Source organism: Candoia aspera, chromosome 9 (genome assembly GCF_035149785.1).
Source record: "Candoia aspera isolate rCanAsp1 chromosome 9, rCanAsp1.hap2, whole genome shotgun sequence".
In the NCBI taxonomy this organism is placed as follows: Eukaryota; Metazoa; Chordata; class Lepidosauria; order Squamata; family Boidae; genus Candoia; species Candoia aspera.
This window is the reverse complement of record NC_086161.1, coordinates 15,273,137-15,300,267: the sequence shown is the minus strand read 5'-3', so window position 1 is coordinate 15,300,267 and position 27,131 is coordinate 15,273,137. Positions and strand designations below refer to the sequence as shown.

General features: G+C 42.2%; 2 protein-coding genes and 1 long non-coding RNA gene across 6 annotated transcripts in view; 2 read left to right on the top strand and 1 right to left on the bottom strand.

Moving 5' to 3' along the window:
* Nucleotides 1–2,467: 2,467 nt before the first annotated feature.
* Nucleotides 2,468–4,556, top strand: LOC134502498 (uncharacterized). Its single transcript, XR_010068453.1, has 2 exons — nt 2,468–2,540; nt 4,115–4,556. It is a non-coding gene; the product is annotated as an uncharacterized LOC134502498 (long non-coding RNA).
* A 6,776-nt stretch (nt 4,557–11,332) lies between these two features.
* On the top strand, nt 11,333–22,548 carry PLPP5 (phospholipid phosphatase 5). Of its 2 annotated transcripts, none has more exons than XM_063311151.1 (7): nt 11,333–11,454; nt 12,588–12,696; nt 13,791–13,881; nt 14,518–14,581; nt 15,620–15,744; nt 17,638–17,808; nt 18,527–22,548. In XM_063311151.1, the coding sequence occupies exons 1-7, from the start codon at nt 11,378–11,380 to the stop codon at nt 18,694–18,696; spliced, it is 807 nt and encodes a 268-aa protein (XP_063167221.1). In that variant the 5' UTR covers nt 11,333–11,377; the 3' UTR covers nt 18,697–22,548. The 2 variants fall into 2 exon arrangements, with proteins under 2 accessions (XP_063167221.1, XP_063167222.1); XM_063311152.1 differs by lacking the exon at nt 11,333–11,454 and adding an exon at nt 11,941–11,959.
* Nucleotides 22,144–27,131, bottom strand: part of DDHD2 (DDHD domain containing 2) — a 22,268-nt gene continuing 17,280 nt past the window's right edge. For all 3 annotated transcript variants that reach the window (XM_063311147.1, XM_063311149.1, XM_063311148.1), the window contains 5 exons: nt 26,553–26,726; nt 25,598–25,760; nt 24,886–25,007; nt 23,377–24,021; nt 22,144–23,335 (listed from right to left, as the gene is read on the bottom strand). In XM_063311147.1, coding sequence (XP_063167217.1) covers nt 24,926–25,007; nt 25,598–25,760; nt 26,553–26,726 — 419 coding nt within the window. In that variant the 3' untranslated portion in view covers nt 22,144–23,335; nt 23,377–24,021; nt 24,886–24,925. The remainder of the gene's footprint in view (nt 23,336–23,376; nt 24,022–24,885; nt 25,008–25,597; nt 25,761–26,552; nt 26,727–27,131) is intronic.

Below are 27,131 nucleotides of genomic sequence, written 5' to 3'. Positions count from 1 at the left end.
CTGTTTCCACTTTTTTCTCCTCCATCATCTGCTCCAAACATGGAGCTCAGTTACATGCAGAACTGAAGTGGTTGGCACAGAAGTACTACACTGGATTATAGTATGGAGAGAGGAACATTGACTTCCTGTTGAAGCCTGCACTGCCAATATCAAAAATCAATCTCAGCAAAGTCAGATAAGAACTAAAATTGCCAATCCTTTCTTTATATAGCTATTCACATAACATGAACTAGAATTCTGCATGATGTAATTTACTTTTAACCTAATGCAATTCCACTGAAGAACCAGTATAATAGCAAGGCACTTAAATTATGTCATGTTATCTTTATGTTCAATGTGTTTCTATTAAGATTGCCTTTATTGTGGCTTGTTTCCTTGACTGCAAAATTTTCACCCTACAAACTAATTTGAAATGGTAGAATGTCAGTAAAAGTACTAAAAGATTAAGAGTGAATTATCGCTACAAATCACTCAAACTCACACCCTTAACAGACTTTAAAATGTTGCACCTAAGATATGCACGAACAAGAACTCTTGATTGTTGCCATGTCACCTTGAAACCCACCAGATGTGTCAGACTAGAACTTTCAATGCCCCAAGACAACATGACTGCTGGGGGAAGGGGGGTTGCCAAACTGGCAAAGCTATTTTTCCCTTACAGAGATCTGAACCTTCCTTAGAGAGTCAAGATGCTTTCAAAGCATGAAACTCAGGGCAGCTTGAGGAAAGGGATATATAGCAAAAAGATCAAAAGCACAGGTCGAGCAAGTGTTCAGATGAAGATGCTTATTTAAACCAACCACCTCTAAGATATGTTCTTCCTCCATAATTTCCAGGCTGGAAAGGTAGCCATACTAGCCATAACCCACAGCCCTTTATGTCTCATGTCCTTGATTTCTGTGGGATTGTCTGTGCTGAATACAGTAGAATCTTCCCATCTAGTGCATTATAAATGAGAGGGTCCACCTCCTGATTCCATCTCTCAGAGGCTCTTTTTCCAAGCAACTTTGCATCCCATAAACTAAGATGTGTTTCCTATCTGCAGTCAGTTCAAATTCTCTCCTTTCAATCTGAGGAACAGAACACAAATTACAGTTATGGACATGATTTGAACTTGACCGTGTAATATCCCCATCTTCATCCCAGCAAAGCAACAACACTAATCATCATAGAAATAAGTTATTGAGGCAACTGCATCAGAGACCTATTTGGGATTTGTAGCCCCCGTTATTTGTCCCGATGTCTAATGCTAGGCAGCTATTGGAGCATATTCAGTGTCAAATATCAGCTATTGTTTACCTTGGAAAATAATGAGAGCAGCCGTTGAAACAGACCATCATTCTACTAAAATTGATTAGGAAATGAGATATTTTGATGAGTAATTCCCAGACATCTGAGAAAAGGCAGATGTCTCAGTAGCCTCTAATGAAACCTACACTTTCAATATTAGCTTCTAAGGATAAAGTTGAATACGATACACTTAAAAAAGGTTAATTTTAGTGGAATGAATACCCACCTGGTCTAATCCTGGGAGGATTAATGTAGTTTAAATGATGCACTGAATCTTGCATGCTGTAAACAGATTCACCAACTATCAGTAAATGTATTTGTTTTTCTTCCTTCTGCTGGCATTTTTAAAATGCAAACATTGGTTTATTTTTTTAGATCACCAGGAAGTATCATACTCATATTGGACCTCCAACAATCTTCAGCTGCCATTTTTCCAAAACCATATACTATATGATCTGCTTCTTTACAAGGGACAAACATCCTTTCTATAAATGTAAAATAATAAAATAATAGTTTGGTAGCGAAATGTCCATCTGCATCTCTTTTCTACTGCTGTAATTCAGTCTGGTAGAAGAAGAAAATGGTTTCAGTTTTATTCTGTTTTGTTTTCAGAGGAAAAAGTTTCCATGGCAACAGACATCTGCTTGCTGAAGTTACAAGGTTAATGAGAGATGTGTCTGAGTGTCCCATTTTTTTCCATCATCATGGCTTGTTACTATACCTGTTATCCTGATTTATAAGGCATTGATTTCTTAGTCTGGTCTTCCTTGTTGGGCTGACATAATATTGTATCAATCTGACTTTGCTAGAATTCTATTCAGAGGCACACACACTTCACAAAAAAGTCCTTTGAGCACTCCCAAGTGATGATCATGTACTGCTAGTTTTAAAACTAATTGTAAGGGATGTACTTCATTCTACCTTCTCTCTTTGCAAGCCAAATATCACTGAAAGCACAGCTTCTGCCTGGAGCCTGTGGAGGGCTGGTGTTTTTATTCTTTTTTTTTTCCCACTGTGTGGGAATGACTCTATTGAAGAAGTTCAACTAAGAAATGCATCAAGAATAGTGACCACAGAGTTCAGAGATGGCAGATCCTCTGAGATTCATGATTGGCCATACTTGGCATTCAAAGTACCCCTCCTGCCATTATATATTTCAAGAGAGATGAATTTGCAAGCATACAGAGAGACTTGCCTTTCAGAAGAACACACCTTCAAACAAGTCCACCAGGAATAATTCCTACTGAGGGGTAAGTCACTTCCATGAGTATTCAGTCTTTACAGTGCTTTAGCAGCTTTGTAGCAGCTTTCCTCTCTGGATATGTTGGACTACAGTTCTCTTCATCCCCAGATAGCATGAATAAAACTATCCATTCTGGCTGGAAGATGTGGGCAACTTAGGGGCTTCCAGAGATGATGGTGCTAAAGGGTTTGTTAGACCTTGTAGGAACCTTGCCAGAAACAAAGGAAGTATAATTATCCTGAGAATCCAATGAATGCTTATAAAGACTCTCTCCCAGGGAGCCAATAAGCTTTTTGAGGCAATCAAGCTTCTCATCTAGTATCTGAAGTTTCTCAAAAAAAAAATCAAGCTTCTCATCTAGTATCTGAAGTTTCTCAAAAAAAAAAAAAAAAAACTTTCTGCAGTAAAAAGTGTATATTTGTATAAGATTCCCAACGTACCTCTGTGGTGAGTTTCTAAAGGCAGCTGTAGAGAGCGTTCTTCTAACTCATCCAGAGGGAGAGATCATGCAGAATCTGTTAGAATTGTGGATCTTATATCTGCAGGTTATCCAGAAGGTTGAGAGTCCAGCACAGCAGGATTGATCTATTAGAGGATTTCCACAAGCGGCTTCAGTTCTTTGCTTGTTAGATAAGAATCCATTTTTAGCTGTTTCACTTTGCTGGGTCTGCCAGCTTGTTCCAGGAAAGGACATGGTATCTTTTTTTAGAGCCCATTCTTCAGACTGTAATGCTTCTAACCTTGAGATGATTTTTAAGCAACCAATTAAAGCGCTAACGAGTAAAAAAATGAATGTCCAATTGGAAAAGATAAAAGTATATGAAATAATGAAACTAAATATGCTGGTGTAGGTTTTCACGGCCAGTATCCATTGGGCAGTGCTGGGCTTCAGGGTTTAGTGACCACTGTCTAGACAACAGATTCCCTGACGTTTTGCCGGCAACTGTGGCTGGCATCTTCAGAGGTGCACCTTAAATGAAAACAGAGTTCCTGTTGGCTCATGTCTAGTGCTGTTTCTTTGCACGCCAAAGGAAGTTTTCTTTTCCTTGGCAGACAGAACAAGAATTAAACTCCTTGATGAATCGTTATACTTATTTTATTTATTTATCACATTTCATCACCACCCATCTCCCACCGCCCATCTCCCCCAAATGAGGGACTCTGGGTGGTGATGAGATTGCAAAGCATTATAGATGCAATGGTTTCCAAACTTCTTCAGTACTGCTACTCTTTTTTTTTTTTAATCTATTCAGTCGTGTCCGATTCTCAGAAAATGCCTGGACAAGTCCTTGCAGTTTTCTTGGCAAGGTTTTTCAGAAGTGGTTTGCCATTGCCTCCTTCCTAGGGCTGAGAGAGAGTGACTGGCCCAAGGTCACCCAGCTAGCTTCGTGCCTCAGGCAGGACTAGAACTCAAGGTCTCCTGGTTTCTAGCCTGATGCCTTAACCTCTACAGCAAACTGGCTCTCGTTGCTACTCATGCAGTATCTTAATATCAGATCAAATATGGCTCTTGAAAATCTTCTACTATATCCATATCCATATCCAAAGTGAAGTGAGCATTTCTGTTTTCTTCCTTCAGAGACTTCACAATGTGGAAATATCTGCTGGTCACTGTCCTCCTGGCAGTCCTGTGCAGCAATGTTGTCCTCTGCCGGAGGAGGAGCAGCACATACAGAGGATCGCTCAGGAAGAGGCACTCCAAAACTTCCACCCAAAGTCCCACCACCCTGGCAAATCTTTGCTATGGCAGTGAAATGATTGACAACCTGACGCTGGAGGCAAATGACACCATCTTTTACAAGGATAACGCAAAGGAGTTTCCCAACGGGCTTTTCTACCCCAATTGTTCTTTGCCCCTCCAGCCTAATGTGAGCAGAGAAGCTCGAACTGAGGAATGTGTAGACTTCATAATCACTGCAAGCAACTTGAGCCTGCCTAACAGGAAGAATGCAAGTGACCCCAGCGAAAGGGTGATGTGGCTTGTGATCAACCACTTGTGTGCCAACGAATTGTGCAGCCTGCCATGCCCGGTGTCTTCAAATGTTAGCAGTGCCCATTATTTCATTCAGATTCTAATGATAAGCCTTGTGGGTTACTACATTCTTAGCACGCAATAGAGGTGGTGGTGGGGGGGTCCTCCTAGCAAAACCAGGGAGGAGATCTGCAAGTAGCAAAGCCCCCACCCTCCTGCTTGAATTTCTGCTGATAGGCAAACACTTAGTCAATTATGTGCATGCATCTCCAATCTTTGCTCAACCATCAGCTTCCCCATTCTGCTCCCCACATTTGAGAAAAACCCGCTGTGTGCTATAAAGGATTTAAATGTGTAAATGATATAGATAACTCTGTGGTTTAACTGAGGTCAGATCAAGGCTATCTTTAGCCAGCCTTTGATCATCATCAAGGTCAATCTGGAGTAACACTGAAATATTTCTATTCTAGGTGCATTTGAAGCTGTTAATCATGTTTTATTATATTGCAAATTTATGCTGATACATATTTGGAGGTGAAAATCCCATGTTCGAATAAATTCCCCAGCCATGTCAACCACTTCTATTTTTGAATCTTATACTTTATTTACAGCTATGTATAGTTCTATTATCCTAAATATAGCCAAATTTTGCTACGTCATGTGTAAAAAACATAGCCAACTTATAGATATGTCTAGTTAGTCTACAGTTAATATTTGCCATATATATGACCAGCACATAATGTGAAGGGTCCCATTTCCTGGTTATGTTAGCATCTATGGATTGAAATATTTTTCTCAGCTGCTGTATGTATTTAATTTGTAGTATTGTGGGTATAATTCGGTTTTTAATTGGTTTTATGATTGTTCACCACCCAGAGTCACTTGTTTGAGATGGGCAGCCATGCAAATCGAATAAATAAATAAATAACCTTGATAATATAAATATGTGAGTTCAAGTCCACACATCTAAAAATTGCTGAGGTTGAGAAACACTGCTCCAGAGTCATCTTGTATGATGGAAGAGGCAGCAGATTTTTTAAAAAATAATCTCCAGATACAATTGCATGCACAGTAGATATGCATTGGGAATACAAAGGTAAGCTTTGTATTGTAATACTTCGCCAAGCATTACTAAATATCATATTATATTACAATATAATACTCCCTATTACCAAGTATTGTATTGTAATACTTTGCCAAGTAATCATGTTTTCCCCCATATCTTTATTTATTTAGTTATTGCTTTTCAAAATAATGACAGAAAAAGGAAAACAAAAACAAAGATACATATGCTATTAAAAAATACATAACAAGTGCTTAAAAAAATAAGAAAAATATCAGAAAGTAAAATAAAAATATAAACTATGTCATTACAACAATAAACAATTACAATTATATATATATATATATATATGTGTGTGTGTGTGTGTGTGTGTGCGCAAATATAACACAAGTGTGTATGCATATACAGTGTATATATATACACTGTATATAATTATATATAATTACATATATATAATTGTATATACTGTAAAAATACAATTATATAACCAACATGCTTTTCCCTAAACAACTATATTTTGTAAAAATGAGTCCCATATTTCACTATACTTATCCATACAAAGTCTACGTCTATAGGCCATCCTCTCATAGGTGGCAAGTGTAATCAAGTCTTCAATCCACTGAGTAAATGGGGCCATAGGTTTATCTTTCCAATGTTGCAATATCAGTCTTCTGGCCATCGCAGAGGCAAGAAGAATCCATTTACATTGTCCTGTTGTCAAATTCCATGTACTAGGTATGTAATTCAGAAGAATATTGTCCCCTGAAAATTTTAGCTTTTGTCATACCATCATATTTATATGATCCACTACTTTTCCCCCAAACTTAGTAAGTATAGCACATTATAAGAACATATGTTTTAAAGAATTATTGTCCTTATTTCCCCTCCAACAGCGTGTTGTCTTAGACAATCCTTTTCTATACAAACATAATGGAGTCCAATACTTTCTAAATATTTTTGTTGTTGTTGTATGAGTCATAGTTTAAGGCTCATTGACACGCTTGCTATAGAAGTTAAAAAGCTCTCCCAGCGTCTAGCAATGTAGGAACCTCTAATTCTTTATTTCATTCATGCCTTAGCATCTGCATATCAAATTGATTTATTGATAACAAATATCTATAAAAACTAATTGTAGTTTTTTTAATCTTAAAGGATTTAACAAGTTGTTCTAGTATCTCAGGTGTCTCAGAAGCTGAAAATGCTGCTGGGCCAAACAATGCTGTTAATAAATGTTGTGATTTTTTTCCCCTATATCTTAAATGCTGAGAGATTGGGAAGACTCAGAAGTTCTTCATCTGATCCAGAGCTGGCCTATTTGGGAGGTGGAAGAAAGATGAATCCTGAAGGCAACCTGTTCAGGTTTTTAAAGAAAACTATAGACTTCTGTCTCCCTTCTCAGTCATGTTCCCTTTTCACTGGCCATAACTTTGGCATCTTTAAAATGGAAGGGTTCCTTTCTTCCTTTTGTTTTGTCCTTCCTCAGTGCCTGGGGACTTCATGGACATATCGCCATAGTTTTCTTGGCAACAGAACCAGAAGTGACTTGCCATTGCATTATGCCAGGGTATTCTTTCAAGTTCTCAGACCAGCCTACAGCTCTGGGCTCCTCTACCTAAATCCTAACCAGGTCTTACCCTGCTGTTGGAGATCAACCAAGGTTTATCCTAATCTTTTGAATACAAAATGTTGTAGTATCCATAAAGGGCCATGGGCTGGTTTACGTATCATGGCCAAACGAGGCATGAACAAACTGCCATTACAAACCAAAGGGGAAACTGAATTCAGACCATGATTCCCAACTTGTAGACCACAACACTTGACTAACATGGTCAGGTTATGATCAGTCATCTTGGGATTAGGTTGTTTTTTTTTTTGGCTCAGTGTGTTGTACAAATCCAGTTGATTGTGATGCAGTCAATAAACCATAGTTATAGCAAACCCTGACTTCATGCAATGTATGGCCTCAGCATCCAATAAATGTCAGCAATGTTCAGGGAGAAGAGAAGTCATCATGGACTATGATTTGGCGATGTAGAAGAAACATCCATTTTAAACCTCTCCCATCTCCTACAACTGTGCATAAATGGATCTGTTATTTCCAGATGCCTTGCTAATATTTGCCTGGAACCTTTTCATATCAATAATGGAAAGTCTAATTCTTCATTTTCCATCCACGAGAGCAGAGTGACCCCAGTGCACACAAATGTACAAATTAATCTTATGTTTCTGATCAGAGTCTTTACTGGCCAGAACTTTCCTTCCCATTAACTGAGCCATTATCTCTTAAGTAAACAGTGGAATAGTACCCATTAGATGGACCACAAAGAAAATGAGCAAACACTTTGATTCTTCTGGCATGGGGCCCCATCTTCCACCAGGGTTCTCCCCACCCCCGGCTCCCATTCACTGTCTTTGAGAAGCAATGGTCTGATAGTGATGTTGTGGGGAATTTTTTTTTTTAATTTGAATGTAAAACCTGATCCCAACATTTTGAAAGCAGTAGTTATCAATTAGAAAAAGAACATGGTTAGAAAAGAATCCCTCTTTCCCGCACTTAAGTAAGGAAGCTATCTGTTGTTTCTCATTCAGAAGTCCATGTGCCACTGGTGATCCACAGAAGGGACCTAGCTGTCACATGATTCCTCTCCCAAGATGGGAGCGTAGAGAAGGGGGACAGAAACAATGGCCCCCAGGTGGGTCCTCTGAGGCAAAGAACCACCTATTCAACAGAGTGAGAAAGCTCAGGGAGATTTGGGCTTAAGAACTAAGCTAACGTCTTGCACTAGTTAAAATTAACTTGTTATTTGGTCTCATAGTGGGGAAGATGATTAAGTTAGGATTTAGGGTAGACAGTGGCAACCACTGCATCAGTTCCAGCTTAAAGAAGTATTGCTACTAGTATGATTGCAATTTTTAATGCTTTTAAGACTTGTTATAACTGATACATATAGTAACAGAAGGCCTGGCATCTCTCTCGTCTTCCTGAAAAAACGGAATGTTTTGGTTCTGTCTTCCTGGGGGGCCCTTTCTTTGATGGAGTGATTGGTTTGACTTTAGATGCAAAAGGTTTAAGAGCACTGATCTAACGCTGTTTGCACATTATGCTATGTGCTAGTAATAGTAATTTCCACGTTATGCTTAGCTATGATTTAATTGTGATTTAGTGAATAGGCTGGGTTAACACACTGTTAACAAACCCAATTTTCAAATCATAATGGGCTGGGTTCACACCACAAAGAAAGAAAGAAAAATGGTGTTAATACATTGTGTGAATCCGAACACAGACAACTGAGGTTGGGACTCTGAGAGCATTTTAATATGCAGGATGAGTTCTTAGGCATCTGATGTGAGAAAATGGACTTTGTTCCCTGTTGGAACGTTCAATCTGTGTCTCTATCTTTGCTCAGCTTGTATATATGCAAATTAAAGCAAATATTCCAAATGTCACTCAGTCTCCAGTGCCCTCTTTCTAAGAAAAAGGAAAACAAATCTGGATAGGAATTCATACCCTGGAATTTCTCATCCTCTGGAGAAGCAGGTTGAGTGTGAAGTCAAGTCTCCAAACTGTGCTTAACTCCATGCATCATAGACAAGTCCATGATGCACTCTTGGCTTGCTGCTACCTTCTTCTGCAATGGCTTTTGACTTTCCAGTGTAGCCTACACATTCAGGTATTCCTTGGTGATCTCCCATCTGAATATTCACCACATCTGAACCTTAGCATTGTGAGATCAGCCAAGTCTGGCCAGGCGCAGCCATCCAACTGGAGAGATGCTCCATAACATCCTTAAAAGGGTCTGATAACTAGAACATATCTTTGATCTCAGATTTGGTAAACACTTTGCAAAGAAGAATAGGAGACATCTTGACACTTGTCAGGTGTGAGAGAAATCAGTGCTGAACAATATGGGGCCATGAGGGTTTATCTAGAATGCATAAGAGAACTCCTAGGTCCAAAACAAAAGCAACACCCACACACAATTCCTTTTTTTCCAAACACATCAATACTGTTTAGATAAATGATTCCATTAGCAAGGATGCTTGGGAGTCAACACTTAATTAGAAATTAGAATAGTGCCTCTCTGACATCAGCCCACACTATGTGTGTCACATATAAAATGGGTTGGGTCACCTCCATTTCCAAAGAGTGGTTAGAATACATCAGGATTCCAGGCCCTCGCAGCAGAGATTTTGAAGAGAAAGAAAGCCACACTAAATGTATTAGACTGATTCATGTTTTAAGGAATGTGCAACTCTCTGAATACTGCTTTTAGAAAGGATTGCACAGGTAAAAGATTCCTCAGGCTTACCCTTTCGAAGCCTCAGCACAAAAAAGAAAAGGAATTGGGATAAAGAGGGGAAAATACTCAAGCACTAAGTAAAGTCTTATTCAAGTTGAACTCAACTCTCGGTGGCCTCATGAAGAAGTCCATGTTGTACCAAAGTGGTTTGCCATTAGTTTCTTCCTGTACACTTTTTCACCTTCCTAGAACTAACCCAACCTGGCCCTGCTTAGCTCTGGAGCTCAGGCACAGATGACCAGATTCTACCACCTATCAAAATCAGCCACAAACCATTAATTTAATATTTGGTTGGCTCCTAAGAAGAAAAGTGCCATCTCAACAACAGCTGCAACAAACCTAAATGCCAGAGTGGGTTTCCAGATGTGGCTGAATTAGAGCTCCCCTCCTCCCTCACCATTGGGTCCACTAGCTGAAGCTGCAGAAGCTGTAGGGCAGGTTCTCAGTTGCTTTATGCAATGTCAGTAGGGCCATCTAGTGGTCAACGGATTGTTGTCATCCACATCTGGAAGCCTTATTTTGGTTAACCCTGGATTGTGAATGAGAGGAGAAGCCATTGTATGTATGTATGTATGTGTACTCCTTCAGGTTCAGAGAAGACACAGTGTTGTGCAATTCATCTGTGGACATGGAGGTGGCTCTGCAGTCCCAGTCTGGAAGTGCAGAGTCTAGCACAAGCGGGGCACTGGAAGTCCATTGTTGTAGTAACTGTGGGTGTTATTCTGTGACACAGCTCATACATATATGGAGTTCTTGGTGCTCTCTGGGCTTGGTTGTTGGCTTGTAGACATTTCATTATAGCAAACCCCACACTCACTTGCACTGATGATGTTGCCTAGTTGGATAATGAAACGTCTGCAAGCCAACAGCCAAGCTCAGAGAGCACCAAGGACTCAGCAGTTCAGCCTTGAGCTACAGACAGTCTCTTTTGTTGGAACAGAAGATACATAGCTAAACTCGCTCAAATAAAGCCCCAGGTAACTGTTGGGAGGATCACAGTCCCCATAACTCTCTGCAACGATACCACAATGACTATTCACACAACAGGTTGAGCAAAGGCCAGGCAGCAGATGGCTCTGGCCAACAGGCTCGGCCGAGGTTCTTTTTGGTTGGATGGGTGGGGGTGGAGAGGTGGAGGGCTCAGCCCGTTGCCCACGCTCGTCAGCTCGCTCGATAGCTTACGGTTCAAGGCATCTTGTCCCCGCTCCCCACTTCCATAAATGGGGGAAGGCAAGGGGAAAGCGAAGAGCGCGTTCTGCCCTCCTCCGCTGTTCCTCTCCCACTCGAGCCGGGAGGCCTCGCTCCGCTCTTGTCCCGCTGCCGCCCCTGGAAGCGGGGACGGTGGGGGATGGTGCTGGTGGAGAGAAAGGGCGAGCGAGGCTCCGCCCCCCTTTCCGCCTCAACCGACCGGAGAGGGAGGGGCGGAGCCCGGGGAGGAGGCCGGGCGGCTGGGCGAGCGGGGGTGGGGGGAGCGCGCCGCGTGGCTGCTGCCGCAGCAGGAGCGAAGAATGTGGCCGGTCCCGCGGGCGGGGCTGGCCCTGCTGCTGGAAGTGGGGATCCGCGCGCTGCTGCTGGGTCTCTTCTTGTGAGTGCCGGGGCGGGGAGGGCCCCAGTCTGCGGAGGGGGTCGCGATGCAGGATCGGAAAAGGGAAGGGGCGTTTCTCTCGCCCTTCTGTGGGACGGTTCCCGTTCCCACGCCTTACCGGAATGCCAGTGGGCAGGCTTCCTCCCTGCCTCCCTCCCCTGCCCCCTCTCCGCTGGGCTGCAAAGAAGTTACGTGGCTTTCCGGAAAGCTGGGGCGGCCTTTTCAGCGTTGCAGTTGCTCGGAGTTAGCTTGAGCCGGCTTGCCCGTCCTCTGTGGGCTGAAGGCCCTCAGCAAAGGACGCACCTGCAGTCCTGGATGGCATCTTTCGCTGTGCGTCAGCCTGGGCATCCAGCGAGGGATACGTGGACAGCGATAGAGGGGGGGGTGCTTTTGGAGCCTGCAAGCGGGGGCTGGTGGGAGGGGCGGCTGGGGCGTCTTCTGGCCAAATGCCCATCAAATGTTAGGGCCCTCCAGTTACAAAATTCCCAGCCAGCAGCTTGAGAAGGTGCATGTTGCTGGAGGTGGCTGTGGTGCGTTGTCATTGACCTCAGGGACATAGGAGCAATGGGTGGATAGGCCAGAGACCTTCAGGGAGAGCCTGGGTTGCAAATGACTGGAAATAAAATCCCAATCTCCATCAAAGACAGGCACCTGGGTTGCGTTTTCTATATATAGGCATATCCCAAAGTTATCTGGATGGATTAAGGAACTGCAATACAGAGGGAGAGAAAAGCTGGGGGGTTGTCCCACCTGGTCATCAAAACCACCATCTTCTCCCTTTTTCTTTGCATGCTGTGTCTTTTGGATTATAAACTTGATTATTATGAACCTTTATTTTTGCCCCGGGGGAGGAGGGGTGAGGTTAAAGATACTTAAACAGGGATGATGGGCTGTGCTGTATTGCATGGAATGTTATAGCGCTTGCTAGAAAGATACTTTAATACAGCCTAAAGCTAGCCAAATAAATGTTTACAAATACTGGGTAAAGTGTGCTATATTGTATCAAATGTACTTAGGATGTCCGTTTGTGTGATTTCATGTAACTGAAATGGCAACATGATCCTGTAAGTTGCTATGGAAAGCAGCCCATAATCCTGGCAGAGCCCAACATCTTTTGATCCTACTTTCTTTAGGTTCACTGAACTTCTGCCCCCCTTCCAACGAGTCATACAGCCTGAAGAAATGTGGCTCTATAAAAACCCCTACATAGAGTCTGACCATGTACCCACCAAGCCCATGTTTGTAAGTGTTTTGTTCATCCTCACTTCAACTTTGATTTGCATAGGTATTTCTTGGTGGGCAGAAGTTGGTTTAGATCAAGTCCAGTCCTTTGCTCAGTGCAAGGAATCCAGATTAAAACATCCCGCCCAGGCAACTATCTAGCCTCTGTTTGAAGACACCCAGCAAAGGGGTGCTCACCAATTTCCCTGTTAATTTCTTCCACTGTGAAACTGCTGTTACTGGTAGAAAGTTGTTCCCCCAACATTCAGGTAGCATCTCCTTTCTTACGGTTAAAAACCTTCATTCCATGCTTTGAATGGGCTGCCATTGTGTGATTCAGCGCATGTAGATGCATGCTTCCAGAGAGCCACATCTTTGCTGTTTCAGAGGAAGAAGGGTGATTTTAACCCCTTCAGATAATTTCTATTTCTAGCACAAGAGTGGACAAGGTTGGGTCAGCCGGAAGCAGCCCTTAAAAAAAAAAACCTCTGGAGATAAGAACAAGGGGCGACTGGGTGGTATAATGGCCTCACCAAGGTAAAGGGAGCTCGAATTTCCAGCACATGTTAAGTGTTTTGGGGAGGGGGCACGGAATTGTTCTTCTGTGGTTTATTTCTGTTCATCTGGGTGTGTTCCGTCTAAATCAGTGTTTTTCAAACATGGCAACTTTTAAGATGTGTGGATTTCAACTCCCAGAATTCCCCAGCCAGCCTTGCTGCCTGGGGAATTCTGGGAGTTGAAGTCCACACATCTTAAAGTTGAAGGTTGAGAAACACTAGTCCAAATGAAGACTAATGCATGCTGCTTGCTTTTTTTTTTTCTTGGCAGAAATACCCATTTTTCTGAAACCTGCTATTTTAGCATAATCCCCAGCAGGCAGCCAGAGAGCCAAGTGCAGCTCCTGCTCTGTAAAAGGCTCTAGAGCTCTGTTTTAAAGCTTGCCACTTGGAAAACAGGGGATGGGCGGTAATATAAATTTAATAAATTTAATAAATAAATAAATAAAACAAAGGATAAACAACCCCCAGTGTCTTTTTTTTCCCCTTTGTGTAGCTTTGTTTTGCTTTTGTGAGGGTACCGCTGATTTTAATCCCATCTCGGTTCTCTTGTTCCAGTTCATTTCCTTCCTGTCCCCTTTGGTCTTGATTTTCCTGGCCAAATTCTTCATGAAGGCTGGTAAAGAAGATACCCGGGAAGCATGCTTAGGTGAGCACAGGATGGTGTTTGCAGAAAGTAGGTGGTGTCTTAAATTGCTGAATAGAGCAGCAGGTTCATCATGCCAAGGGAAGCTTGTTGTGACCTTAATGTTTGGAAGGAAGACTACTATGGGGAAGGCACTGATACAGGTAGTCCTCGATTTATGACCATTTGTTTAATGACCATTGAAGTTACGATGGCACTGGAAAAAGTGACTTGCATCTGGTCCTCACACCACCGTCACAGTGTCTCAAAAAATGTCATAAAATTGGGTACAGTCTTGTGACTTAATGACTGCACCGCTTATAGCGATGGAAGTTCCAGTTCCAGTTGTGGTTGTAAGTCGAGGGTACCTGCACAAGCTTTGCATTTTCCCTCTTGTCTTCCTAGACTGGTAAAAACAACAAACCAGGAATCCATCTGTATATTGCAGTAACAAACCCATGGCGGGTGTTTCAAGCAGCTCATTCATGGTAACCCCAAATTTAGACTTCCCACCCAAACAAATGTGACCATTGAGACCTATTGAACTGAATTGCTTTAAAGACATTGTACTTACATTTCTGTCCCAGCTGTGGCTTCTAGATCCTTCTCCATCATAGGGATCTAATCTGGAATTACCTTCTTTGTTTTTCCATGGTGCAGCTGTTAGCCTGGCACTTGCCCTGAATGGCATCTTCACCAATGCTGTGAAGCTGGTCGTGGGCAGGTAAGAGTCTTTCCCGGTAATTCTACAGAAAGCGCTGCCATTCCCCCTCACGTTGCTGCTAGGTAGGGCTGGTGTTCTGAGAAAGTAGTGAGGGGGGGCAGAGACCAAGTGGAACAAACCAGATTGCGGTAGGGAAGAGTAACTCTGCAATGTCTGAGCACTTCCCATGATTGTACGTAAGTAACAAAAGAACTCTTCCCTCGCATTTGTTTTCAGAGGGGTCATCCAAAGGAGATTGTTGAGAAGTATCATGTGTCTCCCTTTGGCCTCTCCATCCCATCTTTGATCAGAAGCAGTATTATTCACTCTATCGCTCCTTAACTTTTCCTTTCTGCAATCCAGGCTTGGGATTGCAGTGGGATACCTATAGCTATGGAGCTTTCCTATCAAGCCCATGGAGTTACCTTCTCCTCTCCCTCCCCTGAACCCTATTTCCACTCACTTCCCCCATCCTTAAAAAAAGGGCCAGTGATAGGGAAAAGACTTCCCTTCTTTCACACAGAGGAAGGAATGTAATGGAATTGCCTTCTCTTCAGGTGGCCAGCAAGCAGTGAGGTTTCCCTCCTTAAAGCTATTTACCCTGACATCCTCTAGCCTATTCCAAGTGGAGAGGACAGGAGTATCTGGCCCATGAGGACTGTCCTGCTTTTGTTTCGTGGTCTGGGTAGCTATCAATGTCCTAGTTAAGATGTTGGGCTTGGAAATCCAGGTGTAAGGTCCTACTCAGCCATGGACCTCGCTGTGAGGCCGTAAGTCAGTCATTCTCTCTTACAAGTTTATTGTGAAGGGTAATATTCGGGCAGAATCTTACCCATACCAGCTCAAGCTCTCATGAGAAGAGGTAGAAATTCTCAGAATAGAGAAGTCAGTTGAATAGGGAGCCATTGGATGTGGAGCGAAGCATTTGCAGGCACCACAATGGAGTCGCCAGCTGTCACAGCAAAGTTGGCGATTCTGTTGGGCTCTTTGCCTCAGCTCTTCTTGTCCACCTCCCTGGTGTGAAGAAGCCTTAACTTATGCTTCTCTTCCTTCCTCTAGACCTCGGCCTGATTTCTTCTACCGCTGCTTTCCAGATGGACGGGCAACCCATCAGCTCTTGTGCACAGGGGATGCACAAGTGGTGATTGAAGGGCGCAAGAGCTTCCCTAGTGGACATTCCTCCTGTGAGTGCAAATTTGATGGTAGCCATGGATAGGGAGTTCCCCATAGAGAGTTGGCAACAGAATTATGGTTGGTTGGGACACTTAATTAGTCCTCCTGAGCAGCTTTGTTTAGAGGGAACATATTCACCTGGCTCATACATTGTGCTAAGGCATGGTTTGCTTAACCACAGTTCATTGAATGAACCACAATTGGTTGGCTGTACACAGCACATTTAGCCATGAAACCATGCTTTATAAGTCAGAAAGGCTGGGTTTGCAAATATGTAACTTCAAACTAAACGTACTGCTTAAGGGTGTTTGCCATGATGTAGGAACCAGGTCACAATCTAACACAGTATCAGGTCACTTTTTAAAACGTTCCAGTTCAGTTTACTGAATTCTAGGAATCCAGAAAAACCCTAGACCGATATTTAAAGGGAGGTTGTAGCAGTCACCGATGTGCTTCTTTCCCCTGAGGCCTCAACCAAATGTTATTAGGCCCTGTGAGATAACCATCCTTTGTAGATTGCCATAGAATCTAGAACATTGCTCATGTGATTTGTCTGTTTTATCTCACTGCAAATGCTCCATTATGCATATGTGCTCATTGGAGCATTTTTATTGCAGGGATACAACAGCCTCAGTGTTTTTTTAAAGAGATACCCATTTCTCACTTTATAGTGGTTTGGAAAAGGGAGACTATTTTCACTGCTTGGATTTGAGTTAATCCTAACTTGTTCATTGGCTGTACCAGAAAAAAAAAAAAACACCATTAATACATATATTACCTGCCATTTTATCTCTTCAGCTAGATCTGCAGTGTGCTATCACATCATGGCTTACTAGGCATCCTTGCTTTATTTAAATCAGTGGTTCACAGTGCAATCCAAGTGCTGAAGGCAAAGGAGGAAAGTCTTTCTGGATTCTGTTCATTTCCTTTCCATGGAAAAGACCATATAATTGGCATCTTTCACTGTATGTGTGTGGTTGTTGTTGTTTTTTTCAACCAAACCAAAGGTGCTTTATAAGTAAAAGATACAAAACTTTGCCATTTCGGCTGGCTGGGTGGGGAGGGCAAGGCTTTGCTTCTCAGTATGCTCGGTTGGGATTGTATATGCTTTCTCTGCAATATGCTTTTTAAAAACAGGTTTATCTCAGGGATGGGCCACGCACACACACACACACAGACCCGTGCGATTGCATTTCGGTTCCTGTCACTTCAGCCAGCCTGACCCATGTTAAGAAGCGATGAGAGTTGCAGCCCAACATGGGTACGGCTACGTATGGTTCCCCCCTGCTTTAATTGCAGTAATGTCGAGAAACAACTGAGGATGCAGCCCTGTGCTGCCTGATCCGAAGGACGTTGTATTGAATTCCCTCCCTCCCTTCCTATAGGGTTGTATAAAAAGGATAGAACATTCCCTTCCAAGACTGAATGTGTAACTGGTCTGATACTAATGTTGAGACAATCACTCATATTCTTCTGGTTTGCCCAATTTCTCATCCCTGGAGAGTAGAATGATAAACCCTCGTAATTGCAAAATATTTCAGCTGGCACCAGCAGAGCAGTGCATTATATCTGTTGTGGTCAGAAGCTATTGGACCTAATTGTGATTTACCCACTGCAAAATTTATAATCTTGTCATTTCCTCCAATTACTGTACTCAACTGCCATCCTTTTCTTTTTAATTTATTTTAATGTTTTTTGTTTGTCTGAAGGGAGCGGTCCTTTGTCACCTGGGAGTAACTGAAAGGATATGACTTTCTTAGGGTTGATCTTAATGGCATGGTCCCTATTCCACGTTTTTCTGAGAAAGGTGGTAATTTCTCCCTTGGCTCCCTTGCGTTTATAGTGATGGATAGTGGCGGCAGTTTGCACTGTTGGATCTCACTGGGATCTCTTCTGTTTTCCAGTTGCCTTCGCTGGGCTTGCTTTCGGCTCCTTCTACATTGCAGGGAAGCTCCACTGCTTTGCACCTGGTGGTCGTGGCCAGTCCTGGCGCCTCTGTGCCTTCTTGGGGCCCCTCTTCATTGCCATGCTCATTGCCTTGTCCCGCACATGTGATTACAAACATCACTGGCAAGGTGAGGGAAAGGGGGGGGGCGTGATTTCTCCACTACATGCAAGTCTTTTTCATTGCCCCCATTGGAAAAAAGCCCGAGGAGGAGCATTGCTTGTTTTTTTGGCCGAGGGCCACATTTTTGAATGGCACGATTGCAGGAACATTGCAAGAAATGGGTAGACCAAAAAAACAAGCATTTCTATTTAGTTCAAATGGAATAGGAGCAATAGGGCCATTCTCCAGTTGGGCATCTAACAACTTTCCCTGTCATATTATTAACCATTTTTGAACCCCAGAATTTTGGGGGAGGTACAAATGGCTTTGGAGTCTTAGATTGTCCAACTCTGCTGTAAGGAAAGGAATAAGTGGAGTTGAATCCTCCCTCTCTGCCAAAACTCCTGCTAGACTCAGGCCACCCCCCACCCGCCCAGCTGTGATGTTATGGCAAATTTCAGTGCATCCTCTGAGCGTACCTCAAAACCTAGTGGCACCAAATTTCTATTTCATGACACTTTGAGGTGGGAGTAGCATATAAACCCTCAAAGAGGATAAACCAATTTCAAAACAAAATCACCCAGCCTCTTAGCACTGGGAAAAATCCCAGCCAGCTCTGCCTGCTTTGGCATCACTGCCCTTGCAAGAAATTAAGAGCACTGCTTGGCTACCAAAGTATAGTGTGGGTTGATATCTAGATGATGTGTCAGATACTGATCCTTGTATTCTCTTCTGTTCCCTTTAAGATGTGCTGGTTGGCTCTGGAATGGGCTTTACCTTTGCATATCTCTGCTATAGACAGCATTATCCTCCGCTGACGGACCCCAAATGCCATCAACCACTGCAGCATGGATCCAGGCACCCTTCTCCAGAAAGGCAAAAGCTGGCACTTTCTGGCTATAGCCTAGATGTATGAAGGACTCAGGGGTTTCCTTTCTACATATTTTCAGACTCAAGGGGGGAAAGAGAGCTTATTCATCCATGTTATGCTTTGTTCAGAGGCTGGAGGGGAGGGGGGAAGAGGCATCGTGATTTAAAGTATACCAGCCTGACTGAAACTCAGGGCCTCTACCTCTTCCCCTTCATCATGCATATGTGGCCAAGAGAGTGAATGTATTCAAGGACAGCAGAATTTCTGGCAACATCAAACCATTCCTCATAGGATCACAATGGAGCAATGAAAGAAGTCTGGTCCATTCCCTCATCATAACGCTAGGCATCGATCGTCAGTTTAAATGCCCATAAATTGACATATCATGATCCCAGCTGGTGTGCAGTCTTGACTTATGTACTACAGAAGAGGTTGGACATCTTTTCACATGATGCCCAGGGTCCACTCCTACTCCTACAAAGATAGATGGCTGGGATTTGAACATTTTTTCTGCATGAAATTCTGCTTTAAAATAGTTGCATGGGATGATGGTGGTGAAGTATGCTCTTTCAGGATTTGGTGATCCTGTGCAACAAAGCACCAGCCTTTTTCAAAACAAAACAGAACAGTAGCTCAACCATCCATCAAGATCAATATGTATTAAAACATGTATAAAGGTAGATGCCCTAGATCCAGAACCATGCATTGGCTGTTTTCCTGCTACCTCTTAAGAATAATTACTAAGGAGTCTGGTCTCTCCAAAACTTGCCACCAAGGCATAATATTTGAGGGAACAAAATTAAATCTAGGGGACTAATTATATTAATTGCATAATTAATTACATTTGTTTTGCAGTGTGCTCTCCTCCTTGCAGTTCACTCAGAGTTGGGCATACTTTTTCTAGCCTTATTGCAATATATTTAGTTTTGTATTCTCTCTCCCCCATTGCACTGTTCTGGGAAAAGCTTGATTCTCAGCAGTGCAAATCTGTATTGATTCTGGAAAAATTCTGAGTATCAAAAACACACCATTTAGCCAGCCCTGCTTTTTATCAAACACTATAGACTTCAGAATTACAGTGACGTGATGCACTTAATGGGGTTGATGTTACTATAGTTCAGTTAAAGTTCTATCAACTTTCTAATTCTCGGGGGTCTGCAAGGAGTATAACCAAAGTATAGCATGTGTTGCAAATAAGTACACCAAAGTTACTAGTTCCATCCTCTTCTAAATAAATCACTACCTGCAAATTAGTATTTACCATAGGAAAAGGAAGGAGAAAAAGCCAATTTCTCTTAGGTTTCCCTGTTGCTTTTCAAATATGCGAAATGCTGTATTTAAACTCTGATTGTCCTGCCCAAGGCCATAATACTTTAACCTGTGTAGCATAATCTAAAAGCAAGATTTGCCTTGCTGCTCTTAAGTCATAGCAGCAGCACCCCACTCTATTCCCCCACACTTTGTTCCCAGAGAGAGAGAGAGTGCAGATGGGTATAGCTCGAGGTGGTTGCAGACAGCTTCCAGATGTTGAACCTTAGTACCCATCGTCTCTAGATAGGTAGGGATGATTAAAATTTGGGGCTGACCTAGCTGGGTGGTAGAAGGTTAGATAAAACTAGTTATGCCTGGAAGATGGTATTGCTCCATTACACTGGCTTTGGTCACTCTATGCTCCCCTGTGAAATATTAGATCTGCTCTTATACTGCTCTTGCACTAGGTAGATTTGCTGGAATTTGCTGGCTGACCTGGAGTGGTAAAGATAAACAGAGGGAGCCTTCACCTCCTATGCAAGTAAGAGGAGGGGAAACGGCCTATGAAACTGATTAAACAAATTATCTTACCACTAAAAGCAAGTTCTAATGATGGCACAATCCATTATTTACCAGTGTGGCAATCAAAGGTCTACTGCATTTGGACATAGGAGTCCGATCTGCTACCATGACTGGTTCGTTTTGTGCTTGTTTTTAAGACCCAGCTAGTCTGAAGTACCTTCATGTGCAGAAATATTGTGGCTGCATAATCACACCATTGTTTTCACTGTTAACGTTTTGTGCCCTTTCAGAGGAGGACTCATGAGAAATGGAATATTTTAGTTTGGTTTTTCATAATGCCCAATTAAAAAAATGCCAGAACTTAAAAAGAAAAGGCTGCATCACTTATTTGGTCCTCCTTAGGACAGCACATTTGAGAGCCTTTTCATGGAATTTTCTTGGCAAAATTTTTTACAAGGTAGGTTGCCAGGTCTTTCCTTAACGAAAGTGAATGGATAATTCCATTCGAGGACAGCACATAATCCGGTGTTTAGACTTAGTGCTGATTTCCAATCTCACACAATCTCTGTAATGGAAATAAGTTGTGAGCAGATTTCAGCAGAAGGTCATAAGGCTGACAAACACAAGTGCTGGCTTTCTCTTACAGGAAGGATAAGGAGGAAAGATTTCAGTGGATGAATTAACAATGCAAAGCAGATAGAGTGATGAGTCAAAAGTACATAAAGCTACAGATTTCCATTTTTAGGCTTGCTGCTTTTGGGGGATTTAAACTAGGACTTAAACACCACTGCTGTTCCTATACTGCTACCCTGCCAACAGAAAAAAATTAAAATAATGGGCAATATTCAGATGCCCCCAAAAGGCTTTAGGGTTTCTTACAACACATTTTCCACTCCTGGTTGAAGATAAATGGGCAAGAACTTTCCTAAGAGGAAGCAATTTTTCTAACAGTGTAGTTCCCACTTTCCTAAGAGGAAGCAATTTTTCTAACAGTTTAGTTCCCACAGACACTTGCACCACAATCAACTTTGTTGATTGTGGTGGAATTTCTGTGCAATGAATGTTTATAGCTCAGAATGACCTTGTTACCTCATGGTCTCTCCACTGGTACTCAGCTTGCAGTCTTGTACATTTATCCAACTAAAATAAACTCCTCACACTCCATCTTTCAAAGAGATGTTTCCTTAGCTGGAAAAAGACCCAAAATTCAGTTTGCCCATGTATTTTTCTTTTATCATAGGGTCACTGGCTGCAGATGTTTTCATTGGAAATTGCCATTCTAACATCAGGAATTAAGATTCTTGGTTTTTTATACTGTTTATACCATATAGCAGAATTCTAGTAGGCACAGTCTAGGGTGAAAGTCAAATCTTTTTCTACATATATAGGTATCATAACATCTGCAAAATTTTACAGTATAAGCAAGTTTGTGCAGCATAACAGTACTTGGGTATTTTTTAAGATATCTGTGGTTGCATTGTCAGATTAATGCTACACATCCTTAAATGCTCATTTGAACTGCATATGAACCCAGATCTGTGTGCTGATTATCTTATTGCCTTAACAGGAAGGTAAAAACTGCTTGAGATCACTAAGAAATCAATCCTTCTAATGTTTTATCAACTGTGCTTACTATAATGACAAATAAACAGGCCTGCACTACTCAGTCTGTTAGGGTTCTCCTTACAAAGATCAATAAATTCACCAAAGGCAGACAGCTCCTGGAAAAAAGTTAAATAACTTTTTTTTTTTTAAAATAGGCAATATTTTACAAAGTGCATTAACTTCAATTGTTTGGAATTTGAACAAAGCTTGACTTTTCCTACTGATACTCCAATCGAGAATTTGGTCATGCCAAACGGCATTCTGTTCAGTCACAAGTGTAGCATGAGAGGCTGAAAAATTCAATTATACAATGACAATCAGTGCAAACATAATGGGGAGAAACAACTAAGTTGAAATCTGGCACAGAATTGGAACACACAAGGTGGAGAGAACGTAGTGTGATCACATCTCACTTGTAAACATGTCCTGCTTGCTGCTCCCAAAAAGAGGAGGAAAGCTGTGGAGATGGTGCACTGTTTTGTAGCATCTGTGATACGTGAAAAGCAGCTGACCACTGTGTGACAAAACAAGTCATGCAACAGTTGCAAGGCCCAACTTACATACACCATGAAACCACAGGTGTGTTCCATCAGCCAAACTAGCCAGCCAAGATTATGTTGAGCCATGCATTCAATTGACGCTCTGGCACACTAAACCAGCAAGGTGAACCGACCGTCCAAATGGCCAGCCAACCACCCTGAGCTCTGAAGTAAAAACGCTGGTATAGAGCTGCTCTCATCTGGTGCTTTAAGAGAGAGTCTGCTGTCCAACTACTATGTGGGCAGAGGTGTCTAGGATGGGACCTCATTCTTCAGATGCTTTCAGAGACCCAATTGCATGCATTGCAACAACAGCATATCAAGCTGCTGCTTGTATGAAGTTTGGTACCTCCCAAGTCAGAACGTAAACACAGCTTCTACAACAGTGTTTACATTATATTAGGAATCTACTGTTCCTCTTGATCCAGGTATCTTTTCCCCAAACAAATCGGAATTAGCATCAAGTGAGAGGAGGTTCAACCACTAAAATGGTCTCCTGACAGTCTGTGTTCTTGAAAACTACCAATGATTCCGTGAAATACACATTCTCTTTTTGAAAGAGGGCATTCTGTTCTTAAATAGCTGCAAAAGCTCAACTGGGAGCTTCCCAGCTAAGCTTGCCCCATTTTTCATGGCTATAAGTTGCACCACACCAGGAACACCTCTTAACTCAGGAGTGATAACAACAGAACTCACATTTCTTCTAAAGCTGCTTGAAGAACAACTAAACTAAGCAACTAGTAGATAGTAACCAGGGACAGGAATCACTCATCCATATCCTGATCATTGTGAACAAGAACAAATTTACAACCTTTGCCAGTTCCTTCCCAGGTAAGTAACCAAATACTTCCCTGCTTTAGAAAAGTAGAACAGTAGACAGCTATTGCTGGCATCATCATCATCATGCTTATTTCAAAGAACAGTGGACTTGGCTTGGCCAGCTTTTAGCTCTGGTCTTCAGCCCCTCTCTTGGTTGAAGCAGCAGCAGCAATAAGTTTTGTACAAAACAAAAATGAACTCTCACAAACAACCTAACATGTAATGCTGAACACTCAATGTGACCTCAGAAGAAGAGCTTCCAAAAGTCCAAACCCTTCACAACTTTGTCCTTCACCCATCTTGAGGTTTTTCAAATGGAGAGGAGATGTGAAGTTCTAGCACCAATTCCAAGTCTTGACAAGTGCATAATCTGGACTTGACACAGCTGGTATTGCAACCTGACCTAAAGACACACTGACTGTAGACAGAAAATGCAGATCAGTTAATTAACAAAAGCCTGAATATACCAGGAATCAGACAGGATCTCAATGCTCACTACCATCCCTGTGAAAGAAGACTAGGATACTGAATCTTCCAGAGTTCCAGGCTGTGAGGATGAAGCATGCTGGGTACATCAGCAAAAGAAGAGGAAGGTGACGCAGGAGTCCTGATGAGCATCCACCATGAGTAAAACCTAAAGAAACAATGCAGTCCATCAGCCATGCTAGGTTAGCTTCTCACTGATGGCAACAGAAATTGTAGGATAGGAATTATATGAAGAAACTGCAAATATGTCGAACAACTGGTCAGTATAAAGGAGAATTCACAAAGGGATAAATATAATCTCAAACTGCAGTGTAAGAAATTTGAAATTCCAGTCACATTAGAAAGAGTGCCACTATATTCCAAGTATGTAACTAAACCACTGAAGTGGCCTGCAATTACAACAATAACTTGATTCTTGTTTGAACGATCAGTGTCTTTTAATTTAGACAATGCAACACACTTCTGAAACAGGTTTCAGAAAGGATGGTCTTTGTGTTGTCAGTGGAAAATAGGTTAAACACTGAAAGTATAATTATGTCCTTGAAAAAAATCACATCCTTTAAAACAAGATAGTAGTTACATGTTTTTCTTGAGGACAAATTTGTGTGTTCAACTGGAAACCAACTGCCAAATAAATATTCAATACTGTATTGTCAGTCCCCTGCTATTCATCCTAACGTAGGTTACTTTCTTGGAAGCACTATCTGAACTTGGAAGGAATCAAAGGGCTATCCTGCCTTGTATCAGATTTAGGACTGTAATGTAAAGGCTGTTTTACAACCTTCACAACCATTTGATTGTGGACTATGAGGAAAACTGAAGGTTTTAATTTCCCTTTCTCAGTGGAATTCTGCAGCTTGGAGGAGAAGATCAGATCCAAGGAAAACATTATAGAAGGGATAAGATATACCCAGGAGGATAATTTCTAAACCTCCAGTTATTTTTAGTCTTTTTCTCAACAGATAGCTGGAGTAAACAGGCCCCAAATCAGGGAAAAAAGAGAGAGACTTACATATTTGGTATCCAGAGCTGTGCAGCTGGTCAGTTTGACTTTACAAAAGGGGCTGATCCATGCTGATACCCTTTGTTTGATAAATCTCTTTCAGCAGCAATAATACTGTGTCCTCTGACTCCCTAGAGGAAGGATAGAAGATAGAAAGAAAAAAAGAAACAACAGCTATTTATGTCTGATTAAACACTTATTGGCAAATTTCTGATACATGTATTTCACATTTTTTGAATCCTAGCTGTAATGCAGATGATTAGCTAAATTCAATTCAGGGCATCATCTTTATCCCAACTTTACATAGTTAGAAACTGAATGTGAAAGCAGTGAAGACTGGGAGTAAGCTTAACTTCCAGCTCTATTACAATACAAAGGAGGAAGATACACAAAGGGTTATGAGCCTCTTAGAGAAAAGCAGGAACGATGGATGGGATTAAAAACAATAGCCTTCCTCAACTTAGTGCCACCGTGGGGGGGTGATCTGGCTTCTTGTTAGTTGCAAAGGTTGATTTGGCTGAGCTGGATGGCTAGGCTGGTGTCCCCTCCCTCCTTTCCTGGCTCCATGTGTGCCCCTCCCAAAGCTGCACCCTCAATGGAAGACAATGATCTTCCCAGGCAGGAGTGTACTGTTCTTTGGTCAAGGGTGTTTGGATGACAGTCCCCAGCCAGCAAAGCTGTTGGGCTTCAGACCAGGATAAGCCCCCTATGCAGAGCTTACCAGTAGCATAAATGGCCTTGCAGTGCAAATAAATACTCATTAAAGCTTTCAATGGGTTTCTCCTGAAGCACGTAGTCAATGCGATGGCCTCCATTCAGCAGGCCGACATTAACTGGAGGCGGCTCCTCTCTCACTGATGAGGCTGGTTCCTCTGGTTTCTCCTCTGTATTCACATGGAAGAAAATTCAAATCAACACACTTGGAACCAGTGAACAGGCTAGTTAAGTTAAGACCTGCCTAAGGCAATGGTGGGGACTGTAGAAAGCCCTTTCTGCAGACAGCACAAGGAACACTAAAAAGAAGCAGTGACTCTTGCACAGAACTACCTAGACGGCAGTTACATTGCTCTGTGCTCTGCCCTAGAAACTGCCCAACTCAATCCTCAGGCCGTTATGTGTCTCTTCACTGAAAGAAGCAAAATGAGCCCTTATCTGGTGCCAAGGAGGTCCTCATGCAACTCATAATCTCTCAAGTATTAACCCATTATATCAGCATACTCATTCTGTACAATTGTCAGCCTTCCCAGGTAAACCAGACAAGAAACATGACCAGATGAGCTAATTCTACTTTATTGTAAGGCTACATTAACAGAATCTTGCAAGTCTGAAAGTATAATTCTCCCGCCGCCACCTTTACAGCCTGATAACTTAGGGAGGTTCCCTCCTGAGCCTCTTTCTCCACCCACTATGCAGCTGTGGGCTATGCTCCCTCTTATCTGACTGTTCCCTAGGCAGCATCTCTTTGCCTGGTCTCCCAAGGTCATTCCCACATACCATTACAACTATTTATCCCAAACTTGTATTGTAATGGGAATTTTGTTAACAGGAAACCTGAGCCAAGAACAGCTGCAAAGCAACACAAGATGTTTTCCTTTGCCTGCAACCAAAAGTGGGCAAACTCTTTGGGTGTATCTACCCCTGCCAAAACCATAATTAAACTTAGGCTTTAAACCAACCATCCTGCTTCTCCATACTGGCTTCAGCTTCCGATTCCTGCTCCACATCTCCAGTGGCTCCTGCCTCCACAGCTGGCAATGAAGTTCTGGTGAATGACTGCCAAGCAGTCCTCAAGGAGCCCAACAAGTTATTTTTCAGGTCCATGCTCATCCGAGTGAGGCCTTCCTTCAATTCTGGAAAAATAAATAAAAAATTCAAAACCAGAAAAAAGACAGGATCAAATAGTCAGGCAACCGAAATGCAAGTTTTAGTTTGTTGGCTCTGAAAAAGCCTGTCATTCCAAGCAGTCCAGCTTACAAGCTAATCTTATCTGTGGATCAATGCATTTTCATGGCTTCTTATCTCCCTTTTTCTCACATGGGCCTCCATGTGAGAAAACAACACTGGGCCTCCAACCTCAAGCTTTCCCAAATTGGCTTGTTTCCCTAAACCAATTCTGACAAATATTTTTATCTACACAACCTCATGCCTGGGTGAAGATATCTTTGCAAGCATTCCTTCACATATTATAGGGAAAATTCTGAAAAAGTGACTTCATGCATGTGCATCCAGGGGAATCATCCTAGGGTGGATGCAAT